At 40.2% G+C, this 12,054-nt stretch overlaps 1 protein-coding gene across 3 annotated transcripts in view; it reads right to left on the reverse strand.

Annotated features, from left to right (window-relative positions):
• LOC128572818 (zinc finger protein 724-like) overlaps positions 1 to 12,054 on the reverse strand; it is a 38,207-nt gene that overhangs the window by 12,092 nt on the left and 14,061 nt on the right. For all 3 annotated transcript variants that reach the window (XR_008376257.1, XR_008376256.1, XM_053572930.1), the window contains exons 2-3: positions 5,209 to 5,335; positions 4,609 to 4,704 (exon numbers count right to left, since the gene is read on the reverse strand). Coding sequence is in view for 1 of the 3 variants with exons in the window: in XM_053572930.1 (XP_053428905.1) it covers positions 4,609 to 4,704; positions 5,209 to 5,335 (223 nt within the window). In the remaining 2 variants the exon portion in view is untranslated. The remainder of the gene's footprint in view (positions 1 to 4,608; positions 4,705 to 5,208; positions 5,336 to 12,054) is intronic.

Consider the following 12,054-nt stretch of genomic DNA (forward strand, 5'->3'; position numbering starts at 1 on the left):
CTGGAGAGAGGGTAAAATGAGAAGAGGGTATGGAAAAGGTACTGAGTTTACTTTTCCAAGATGTAAAGATTATAAAAATCTTGTGCATAACAAGATATGTTAAGTGTATAACAAATACACTTAATACTACAGAAACACACTTGGAGAGATTGAAGGTGGTAAGCTTTGTTTTGGCCAAAGGTAAAATTTTAATGGGATAACAAAAATAGTTACAAAGTTTCTCAAATATTACCTGAAAATTACACAAGCTTTTTCCTCTTCAAAAGAAAATATAGGTTCATCAATAAACATAGGCCAAGAGTAAGACTATTTCCATGACTATTAACCTAGATGGGACACCACAACAACTGACAATCACCCAGGAAAAGAAATATTCAAGATAAGCCATAAATAAACTTGGGGTAATATTCATAAAAAAAAATACAGCAATCATTAGTAGAAGACATATAGCTGATTCATTTTAAATTGAACCACACATTAAAATATATGTACAAGTAGAGGTTTCATCCAAAATTATACTACACAGATGAAACCAAACACAAAATAAATTGAGGTTTAAAAGCCTACATTGATAAGAAACACACTAACATGAAATTGCAAAACATGAATAAGAAAATTAGACATTAAATTCTGGTTAAAACATTGCTATACCATTTTTTAAAATTTTGAGGTACCTGAGGTGGCTCACACCTGTAATCCTACCATTTCTGGAGGCCAAGGTGGGAGGACTGTTTGAGCTCAGAAGTTTGACACCAGCCCAAGCAACACTAAGACCCCATTCTCCACTAAAAGAAAAGTATCTCCAGGAGTTGTGATGGGCATCTGTAGATCCAACTATTCTGGAGACTGAGACAGAAGGATTGCTTCAACTCAGGTTTGGAAGTTGTTTGAATCTGGAATTATGCTACAGCATCATTCTAGCCCAGCCAACAGAGTGAGGCTCCATCTCAAACAGAAATTCTCTTTTCTAGGTTTGGCGACTGTAGCACAGTGGGTGGGTGCCAACCACATACACTGGTGCTGGCAGGTTCAAACTCTGCCCAGGCCTACTAAACAACAATGACAACTACAACAACAACAAAAAAATAGCCAGGCGTTGTAGCGGGCACCCGTACTCCCAGCTACTTGGGAGGGTGAGGCAAGAGAATCACTTAAGCCCAAGACTTTGAGGTTGCTGTGAGCTATGACACCATAGCACCCTACTGAGGGTAACATATGAGACTCTGTCTCCAAAAAAAAAAAATTCTCTTTTCCAAATAGCTACAATGTTCCACTATGACTGTAGACTAATCCAAAACAGCTTTTTTTTTTTTTTTTTTGCAGTTTTTGACTGGGGCTGGGTTTGAACCCGCCACCTCCAGCATATGGGGCTGACACCCTACTCATTTGAGCCACGGGCGCCACCCCACATATTTTTTCTTAATATTAGTTAACATTTTATTTAATGAGAACAAGTATATTGAATATTTTACGTAGTATATGGCAATAAACTTTCATGGAAAATGTACAATTTATCAATGAGGTACTTAGAAATATTAATATTAGAAAATATTAATAAATACACATTTCAAAACAGTAAAAATAGTTTTATTATGTTATTAATATGTTGCTATTTTCACAAAACCTGAAAAGGTTTAATTCACCCGTTAGAGGCAATCAAAAGCCTTACATGTCTAAATAAAAAAAAAAATTAACTTTGTAAAATATGATAATTCATACTGTGTAAAATAAGCATTTGGAAAAAATTAAAATATAATTTAGATAAAGTGGAGGAAAGTGATGACAATTCTGTTCATTTTTGTTTTGCCCAAAGTAAACTAGAACTTTCAAGTGAGTCTTTTAATAAATATGGAATGCCTACTCATTACCTAAATCATTTGTTACATAAGTTGAAATTCTAACACATAGTTCTGAATATTTAAATCTAAAATTACGGAAAATTACAGAATAAAATGGAATGTGAAAACACATATAGAGACAGTAAAATCAGCAAGATGGTAGAAGTCTCATGTTCATGTCCGCCCTGCATGGTAACAAATATTTGGGAGCCATATACAGAGAAAAATATTTTAATGACACCTGAGCACAGTGACACACATCTGTCATCTCACCTACTTAGAAGCTGAGTTGAGAGGATCACATCAGTCCAACACTTTGACAAGCCTAGGCAATACAGTGAGACACCATCCCACAAAAAGTGATTTTACGACAGCTTTAGGATCCAGGGAGAAGGCTGTGAAATTCTCCTACTGTTCTCAAGAGGGGTCATTTAGAGAAGGCAGAGCATCATTTACTTGCAAACTAAAATACCCTGATCTTGGTTATTGCCTGGAGAATGGCCTATTCAACTTGGTCCCACTGAGAATTCTGAAGTGACTATGTGGTCACCTACAACTTCTCTTACCCATGATCTGGGAGTGGTCCTACCCATCCAGAGACCTGGAGGAAGATGTACACTCATGACCATGGAGATAGACCTGCAGATCTATGTACTGTGTGTATGTGTTTATATAACTATATGTGTGTGTGTATGTGTTTATCTAACTATTTGTGTATATTTATATACATATACACACTAGAACCTCCATAGTTGGCCATCTCCCTACATTGACCACCTCCTAAAGTTGACCTGATGTTCACAGACCAGACACGCACCACATATGTGTATTAGTACAGCAGGCCTAGTCCCTTATGCTAATCACCTCTGTATGTTGACAAGTTTGTTACAATCCCTTTGAGTGGTCAACTCTCAGAGGACTGCTGCTGTATGTGTGTGTGTGTGTGTCTGTATGAATAAGCATATCCTAATCCAGAGGTAATTATAAAAAAGACTTATTTTGTAATAGCAGAGACATTAATATATTCTCAGGAATTCTCTAAACTCCCCAATGACATAGTCTATTTAAGAAATGTAACTGGGTGGCACCTGTGGCTCAAGGAGTAGGGTGCTGGTCCCATATGCCGGAGGTGGCAGGTTCAAACCCAGCCCTGGCCAAAAATAAATAAATAAATAAATAAATAAATAAATAAATCTGAAAAAAAAAAAAAAAAGAAATGTAACTACTGGATGTGGGGCCTCTCGCCTCTAATCTTAACACCCAGGGAGGCCAAGGCAGGTAGACTTGAGCTCAGGAGTTCAAGACCAGCCTGAATAAGAGGAAGATACCAACTGTACTAAAAATTGCTAAACTGCAGAAGTGGAGGTGGCCTGTAGTCCCAGCTGCTTGGGAGGCTAAAGCAAGGGGATTGCTTGAGCCCAAGAGTTTAGGGTTCCTTGAGCTATGATGCCATGGCACATGACTATGTCTCAAAAAAAGAAACAAAAAAGGAAATATAGAGACTGTATTAAGGTTGGCAATGAGAACACAAAGAAATTAAAAGTATTCATGACAATCCATATAAAAAGAAAATTTTGAAGTTACATAAAATTAGATTTTCTTACTTTTAGGGAGATTCTTAGTGTTCTGATAAAAATTACTGACTATAATTTGTGCAAAACCTTCTCTGAAAATTTCATAGTATAACTAAGTATAAAGCAGATAACATACAACAACCCTTTGTGCTATTCCTGGAATTTCTGAACCAAACACTAATATCACCACTTCACGCACATATTTTGGATATGATGCTAAAGAAAAACAAGCTTTTTTTTTCAGACACAGGCTCACTCTGTTGCCTAGGCTAGAGTGTCACAGGATCAGCCTAAATGACAGCAACCTCAAACTCCTGGGTTCAAGCAGTTCTCCAGCCTCACCCCCGCCTACCCAAACCCAGCTGGGGGAACCAAAGCCACCACTCCAATGCCCAGCTAATTTTTCTATTTTTAGTACAGACAGGGTCTCACTCTTGTTTCTGCTGGTCTCACACGTCTGAGCTCAAAAAATCATCCTACCTTGGGTCCCAGAGTGCTAGAATTCCAGATGTGAGCCACCACACCCCACCTAAAGAATATTAAAAAAAATTTTCACAGAGATACTAAAAAAATACACAAATATTTTATGTCCTTAAAAGCAATGGAAGAGCAGTCACATCCTGCAGTCACATTCCATCTATAGAAAGTTCTTTTATTCTCACTATAACCTAGAAAGAATATCACTGAAAAGTAAAGTCCTTCTGGAAATTAAGGACTACTTAGACAGGTATAGTAGCTCACAACTATAAACCTAGCACCCTGGGAAGCCAAGCTGGGAGGATTGCTTCAGCTCACAAGTTCAAGACCAGCCTAAGGAAGTGTGAGACCCCCCTCTCTACTAAAAAATAGGAAAGCCATTAGCCAGGCATTGGGGAGAAACCTGTAGTCTCAGGCATTTGGGACGCTGAGAGAGAAAAATCACTTGAACCCAGCAGCCTCCAGTTGCTCTGTGCAAGGCTGATGCCAGGTCACTCTAGTGTGACGCAAGAGAGTGAGACGCTGTGTCAATAAGGAAATAAAAATAAAAATAACCAATACAGAAGTGCCCTTATGTAAGAACAAGAGAAAGAAGCCCAGGATTCTCAGAAATCATTCCCAATTAATCTGAGCTTCCCTAATCATATTATATAGTGTGGTTTCCTCCTTGAACTTTGGACCTCCAACCACTGTTATCTGTTGCATTCACTCCAACCTACCTGGGGGCTTGACTACTGTCTGGTGTGTCTTCAACTTCCAGGGTTCTTTGCTTTGCTCCAGACAGGCAATGAAGTCGGGCTTAGATAGAGTAAGACCTGTTGTATTAGAAAAAAGGAACATGACTCTTGTTGGAATTCTTCATGTGGACATCTATTACCTTGCTAAAATAGAGAAAAGAACACTTTAGAACATCCTGAAAGAATAATCCCCAAATAGACATTCCTTATGGAAGCTTTAGAATCTTTAAAAAGTATTTAAAGTTGGAGGATTCTTAACTCCATTACCGAGTAGTACTGAAATAAAATTTGGTGCTAGAAATCAGACTTAAAGGTGTGGGTAATAATCTATGCCACTAAATTTCTGAAATTACTATTAATCTAGTGAAGGATATAAATCAGCCAAAAAAAGGCTAAGATTAATGCCAAAATAAACCATCTCTGGTATTTTCTTTTCTATACCATGATATCCCTAAATTGTCCTTAGAAACAAGAAACGGATACTCATGCAGTCAAAGAAGAAACTGAATAAAAACCTTCTAGAAAGAGAGAATATGAACTGTGTAGTGTAGACCAGGAACTGTGTATTTCAGTTATCCTCACCTAGGAAGACCAGGTGTCCGTAGTTCTCCAACATGACGTCCCAATACAAAGTCTGCTGAGCAGGGTCCAGGCAGGCCCATTCATCCATAGAGAACTCTATAGACACGTCCTTGAATGTCAACAGTTCCTGAAAAACAAACATATTAACTAAGAAGCCAGAGGGGGACTGAATTTCACTTTTAGTTACATGAGTGAAGACAACTTATTCTGACTTACATGAAAGACTGGAGTCACCTAATAAGGTAAGTATGGAAGAGACATATTCCCTCATGTGTTGTCTAACACGGAGGAAAGGGGACGGCATAACACCCACCAAACCAGTGGACACACTACACTTTTTTGGTTGACACAACAGAAATGAAAGGCCACCAATACTGGCATGTATATTTTTATGCCTTATTTACATCATGTAGTGTAAGTTGTGTACGTTTTTTATATGAAAATGTCATGGAGAGGCTCAGCACCTGTAGTTCAGTGGCTAGGGTGCTGGCCACATACACTGGAGCTGGGAGGTTTGAACCTGGCCCTGGCCAGCTAAGCAACAATGACAACTACAACAAAAAACAGCCGGGACTCGGCGCCTATACCACAGTGGTTATGGTGTCAGCCACATACACCGAAGCTGGTGGGTTTGAAACAAGCCCAGGGCAGCTAAACAACAGTGACAATCTACCTCAAACAATAGCCAGGCATTGTGGCGAGTACTTGTAGTCCCAGCTACTTGGGAGGTTGAGGCAAGAGAATTGCTAAAGCTCAAGAGTTTGACGTTGCTGTGAGTTGTGATGCCACCACACACTGTTGAGGGCCACACAGTGAGACTTAGTCTCACAAAAAAAAAAAAAAAATCATGGTGAGTTAAATGGTACCTCTAAAGTTTTAATGTGTACACTAAAGAACTGGAGATCTTGAAAAAAATGTAGAAATTTATTCAGAAGATATGGGGTGAAGATTCAATTTCTAAATTTGCTTTTTTTTTAAGACAGAGTCTTAAGCTGTCGCCCTAGACAGAGTGCCATAGCGTCACAGCTCACAGAGATCTCAAACTCTTGGGCTTAAGTGATTCCCTTGCCTTAGCCTGTCAAGTAGCTGGGATTACAGGCACTCCCCACAATGCTACTTTTTGGTTGTAGTTGTCATTGTTGTTTGGTGGGCTGGGCTGGATTCAAACCTGTGAGCTCTGGTGCATGTGGCTGGAGCCTTAGCCACTTGAGTTATAGGCGCTGACTCTCAATTTCTAAATTTCCAACAAGCTCAACAGGAATGCCAATGCTTCTGTCCCATGATAATTTGTCAAACATACAGGGAACTGTAGACACTGGATTTATCCCAGTCAATTTCTGAACCAATAAACAAAGATGACACCCATTCACAAGTGCCAACAATATTACTGCTGTGATAGGGCAGAAAAAGTAAATTATAATCTGATAAAAACCATTTAAAAAATAAAAACCTAGTTTTTAGCAAAGTTCAAGGTACAGATACCTGGCACATTTTCTAGTCTCTAATCATGTCTTTAAATATGTCCTTTTTAGCATTCTGGAAAGCCAGGCTTTTCTAATTATTCTGGTGCCCAGAACATTGAGTTACTTTAGGCAGTTAATGCCGTCTTCTGTACAAGTGCATGTGCTTCATCTCATTCTATGTAGAACTGATGGAACTTCCAGATGGAAGCTAAACTGCACATATTCCCCTTCTTTGCTAATATCCAATGACCCAAACTCATCCACAAAGGGAATCTTGGGCATCCACATTTTTCTATTTTCAACAGAAAGAAAGGGAACATTTTCACCATTTCAGGATATTAATTTAAAGTAAGAATTTTTTAGAAATTCTATGAGAAACCTGGATGAAGAGAACAGAAAGACTCTGCCATATATGTAGAGAAGAAGGATTTTTGGAACCCTTTGACAGTTATAAGAAATAAACTTGTATTTGAAACAAACTCAATAGGCAGGAACATCACAAAAGACGTAAAGGTTTCCAAATTCCACCACAATAATGCAGGAGAAAAAGTGGGCACAGCCTTGGACCTAGGACACATTTACCCAAGGAGCAATCATTTCTTTCTCTTTCTCCTCCTTGCCTTGACTTCCTCCTCAGGGGAGATTATCTGGACATATTAATCCTGCATCTTGATGATATGACTTTAAAGGCATCACCCTAACCTCTTCACTATTACCACCAACCATATCCACAGGCAGAGGGAACCTGAAGTACAGAAAATATTTCACCCTTTCTTGTTCTTTATCATAGGAATCAGGGAGAAGAAGATTCCACATAAAGACCAACATATGCGTTTCTCATTTCTTGCCCTCCAGTGCCCTCCCCTTGCCAGCAATTTCTACTATGGGAATGAAAATATGGGCCCTGTGACCTCTTTCTTGAAAAAAATAAACTCCACTCTCTTAAATGTACCTGGAAACCCTCATGCTTGATACTTGCCTAACTTTAGCATCACATGGGGACACTTCAGGAAAACCACAGGATGACACAACCCAGACTCATAGAATCTGTGGGAAAGCAGAGTCACAGATGAGGTGCTTCTTCAAACTGGCCATGAAATACTGACTGGAAGCCTGGGCTGAGGACCACTTAGTTAAGCATCACCTCTCAAGGTTTAATATGCATATGAGTTATTTCCCATTATGCTCACTCTAAGTATCTGATGCTGCAACAGCAGCACCTTCTCTACTTTCAAGCAAATAATCACTTTATATAAACAATGCCTATTTATGTCCTTGCTTAAGAATTTCAGGAAGAAGGCTAGGCCCATGACTCACACCTATAGTCCCAGCACTCTCAGAGGCTGAGCTCAGGAGTTCCAGACCTACCTGAACAAGAGTGAGACCCTGTTTCTAAAACTAAGCAGGCATTTTGGTGGGCACCTCTATTAACAGCAACTCATAAGGTTGAGGCAAGAAGTTGCCTTGAGCCCAGGAATTTGAGGTTGCTGTGAGCTGTGATGGCAAACGATGCTACGGAGGGTGACGAAGTAAGACTCTGTCTCAAAAAAAGAAACAAAAATTTCACCATTAACTGAGCCATTAACTGTAGAACAATGATTGCAGAATCCCCATGGGAATTTTTTTTTTTTTTTTGAGACAGTCTCACAATGTTGCCCTTGTTATAGTCCCATGGCATCACAGCTCACTGCAACCTCCAACTCTTGGGCTTAAGTGATTCTCTTGCCTCAGTCTCCCAAGTAGCTAGGACTACAAGTGCCAGCAACAATGCCTGGCTATTTTTTGTGGCAGCTGTCATCGTTGCTTAGCTGGGCCAGGCCAGGTACAAACCCATCAGCCCCAGTTCATGTGGCTGGTGTCATAACCAGTATGCTACCAGTGTTGAGCACCCCATAGGAATTAAGGAAGGAAAATAGTGACCAGTTAACCCCCATTTCAGTTATGGTCTAGCTCATGTCAGCTAGACTGCCAGGGGGCAAGAAACCATTTCTATGAGACATCTAGAACTACACATAGAAAACTCCCACACATTGTTTAACAAGCTCCTTTCCCCTTTCACCACCTTCTGGTCAGCTGAGGAACATCAGGTGGTCTTTCCAACATTAGTCAGCCATCTCCCCATATTGCTCTTGTATAAACTGCTTTTTCTTGCATTGTGACTTTGACTTTTCAGGAAGGAATAGACAATCTTGAGTTTAGTTAAAATTTTGCAGGTTTTGACAACTACCTGGGGAGGCGGAGCAAGATGGCAGCCGAGTAACAGCTTCCTTGCATCTGGGCACCGTGAGTCTGGGGAGATAGGATTCCAGGCATCTCTGGCTGGTGGGAACTGCCTATCATCACTCCTATGAGGATACAGGGAGTCAGCGAGAGACTTCTGGACCCCAAGAGGAGGACTAAAACAGTGGAAAAACGGCAAGTGGTCGCGTGTGTTCAATCCGTCTAAACCCGCCCACAACTGTAAGTTCAGTAGCAGCGAGACTGCAAACCAGAAAGGCCTTACCTGTGAACTGTTTTGATGTCCTTGGGCTTGGCACTGAGTTGAACTGCCCTGGGGAAGGCCTGAGCGGGAGTGCGGAGAACTTTGGCCGTTGTCTAGGGCCCCAGTCTGAGCCGCTGAGCCAGACGGAGCTAATAGTGTTTGGTGGTGGGTCACACAGAACCATTGTCAGTGATCTGCCCCGGCAAGCTCCGCCCTCAGGGTCGCAGAGCTAGAAACGGGTGGGAGCTTGTAACCCAGCAACCAAGTAGCCTAAGGGTGGGGTCTGAGCCGCCTTGCAGCCCTAACCCTCAGGGGCAGAGTGAGACCGGTTTTGGCACACTGGTAAGTGGATAGCCACTTCAGCAGTGATTCCAGCGAGAAAGCTGGGAAAGTTTCTGCTCAGCAAGTTTACAAGTTCAAAGTGCCTTTTAAGTGGGCTGAAGAGAGATTTAGGGAGTCTACCTGCTGGGGTTTGAGAAATCAGCAGCCTCCAGTCGTATTAGAACTGTGACTAACATCTCATACCCCAGAAGACCACGTGTTGCCCAGACTATATTCAATAACATATACAAACTGCTTTGTTTTTGGTTGTGTATTTTTTTCTTTTTTTTTGTTTGGTTGTTTTTTTTTTTGTTTGTTTATTTTGACGTTGTTGATGTTCTTTTGTTTTTTAATTTCAATCTTTTCTATACAGATCCCTTTTCTTTCTCAATTTTTCTAGTTTAATTATAATTTCCCATTGCTGCCTTTTTTAGTAACTACAACTTCATTTTTGCTAGTGTTTCTACTGCTATCATTTGGTTTTTCACCCAATTGTATCCCCGTAAAGTTTTCTGTTTGCTTGTTTTGGTTTGATTTATAGCATTTTTGTCTTTCCTCTCTACTTGGTGGAGGTGGGGTACTGTGTCTGATCAGGTTAGCAAAGAGCTGCTGACCTCAAGGGAACCACCCAACTGGGCACTCCCAGAAGGTGGGGTTTTTTAAGGTTGTATCAAAGTACCCTACTGTACACCTATATTGCCCTGTCTCCCTCTTTCTGTACCTCTATTCTCTTTGTCAATATTCCTTATTCCCACCCCCTCTCCTTTCTCTATCCTTCTTTTTTTTCTTATCACTCGCTCCTCCTTTCTTTCATCCCTTTTTTGCTCTTAAACCTTCTCACCCTTCTGGTCCTGTAAACCTTAGTCCACAGGCACAAGAACTTAAAGAGCAAGAGGAAGTGAAAGGAAAATTAGGGCAAGGAAACAGATAAAAGAAATCACTCATGAGGAAGAATCAGCAGAAAACTCCAGGCAACATGAAGAACCAGTCCATAACAACCCCGCCAAGGGACCATGAGGTAGCTACTGCAGAGGATTCCACCTATACAGAAATGTTAGGAATGACAGAAAGGGAATTTAGAATACACATGTTGAAAACAATGAAAGAAATGATGGAAACAATGAAGGAAACTGCTAATAAAGTGGAAAATAACCAAAAGGAAATCCAAAAACAGAATCAAATCAGAGATGAACGATATGAAGAATATAAAAAGGATATAGCAGAGCTGAAGGAAATGAAACAGTCAATCAGGGAACTTAAAGATGCAATGGAAAGTATCAGCAACAGGTTAGACCATGCAGAGGAAACAATTTCAGAGGTAGAAGACAAAGTTTTCGAGATAACTCAGATAGTAAAAGAGGCAGAAAAGAAGAGAGAGAAAGCAGAACGTTCACTGTCAGAATTATGGGACTTTATGAAGCGTTCCAACATACGAGTTATAGGAATTCCAGAAGGGGAAGAAGAATGCCCCAGAGGAATGGAAGCCATACTAAAGAATATTATAAAAGAAAATTTCCCAAACATCACCAAAGATTCTGACACACTGCTTTCAGAGGAATATCGGACCCCAGGTCGCCTCAACTCTAACCGAGCTTCTCCAAGACACAATGTGATGAACCTGTCCAAAGTCAAGACAAAAGAAAAGATTCTGCAAGCTGCCGGGAGTAAGCGCCAGTTGACCTACAGGGGCAAATCCATCAGAGTGAGCACAGACTTATCTAATGAAACTTTCCAAGCAAGAACACAATGGTCATCTACCTTTAATCTACTTAAACAGAACAATCTTCAGCCCAGAATTCTGTACCCTGCTAAGCTAAGCTTCAAAATTGATGGAGAAATCAAATCATTCACGGATATACAAACATTGAGGAAATTCGCCACAACAAGACAAGCTCTACAGGAAATACTTCAACCTGTTCTGCACACTGACCACCACAATGGATCAGCAGCAAAGTAAGAACTCAGAAATCAAATGACAGAACCTAACCTCCACACAGATGCAAAAGATAAAACCAAGCAAAGGACTCTCACCAAATAAGACGAATAGAACACTACCACACTTATCAATTATCTCCATAAATGTTAATGTCTTGAATTCCTCACTGAAGAGACATAGATTGGCTGACTGGAGTAAAAAACACAAGCCATCCATTTGCTGTCTGCAAGAAACACACCTGGCTTCAAAAGACAAATTAAAACTCCGAGTCAAGGGTTGGAAGACAATTTTTCAGGCAAATGGAATTCAGAAGAAAAGAGGAGTTGCAATCTTATTTTCAGATACATGTGGATTTAAAGCAACTAAAGTCAAAAAAAGACAAAGATGGTCACTTTATATTGGTCAAGGGAAAAATACAACAAGAAGACATTTCAATTCTAAATATTTATGCACCCAATTTAAATGCTCCCAGATTCTTGAAGCAGACCTTACTCAGTCTGAGCAATATGATATCTGATAATACAATCATAACAGGGGACTTTAACACACCTCTTACAGAGCTGGACAGATCCTCTAAACAGAAATTAAACAAAGATATAAGAGATTTAAATGAGACCTTAGACCAACTATGCTTGATAGACGCA

The sequence above is a fragment of the Nycticebus coucang genome, chromosome 20, assembly GCF_027406575.1.
Source record: "Nycticebus coucang isolate mNycCou1 chromosome 20, mNycCou1.pri, whole genome shotgun sequence".
Classification (NCBI taxonomy): Eukaryota; Metazoa; Chordata; class Mammalia; order Primates; family Lorisidae; genus Nycticebus; species Nycticebus coucang.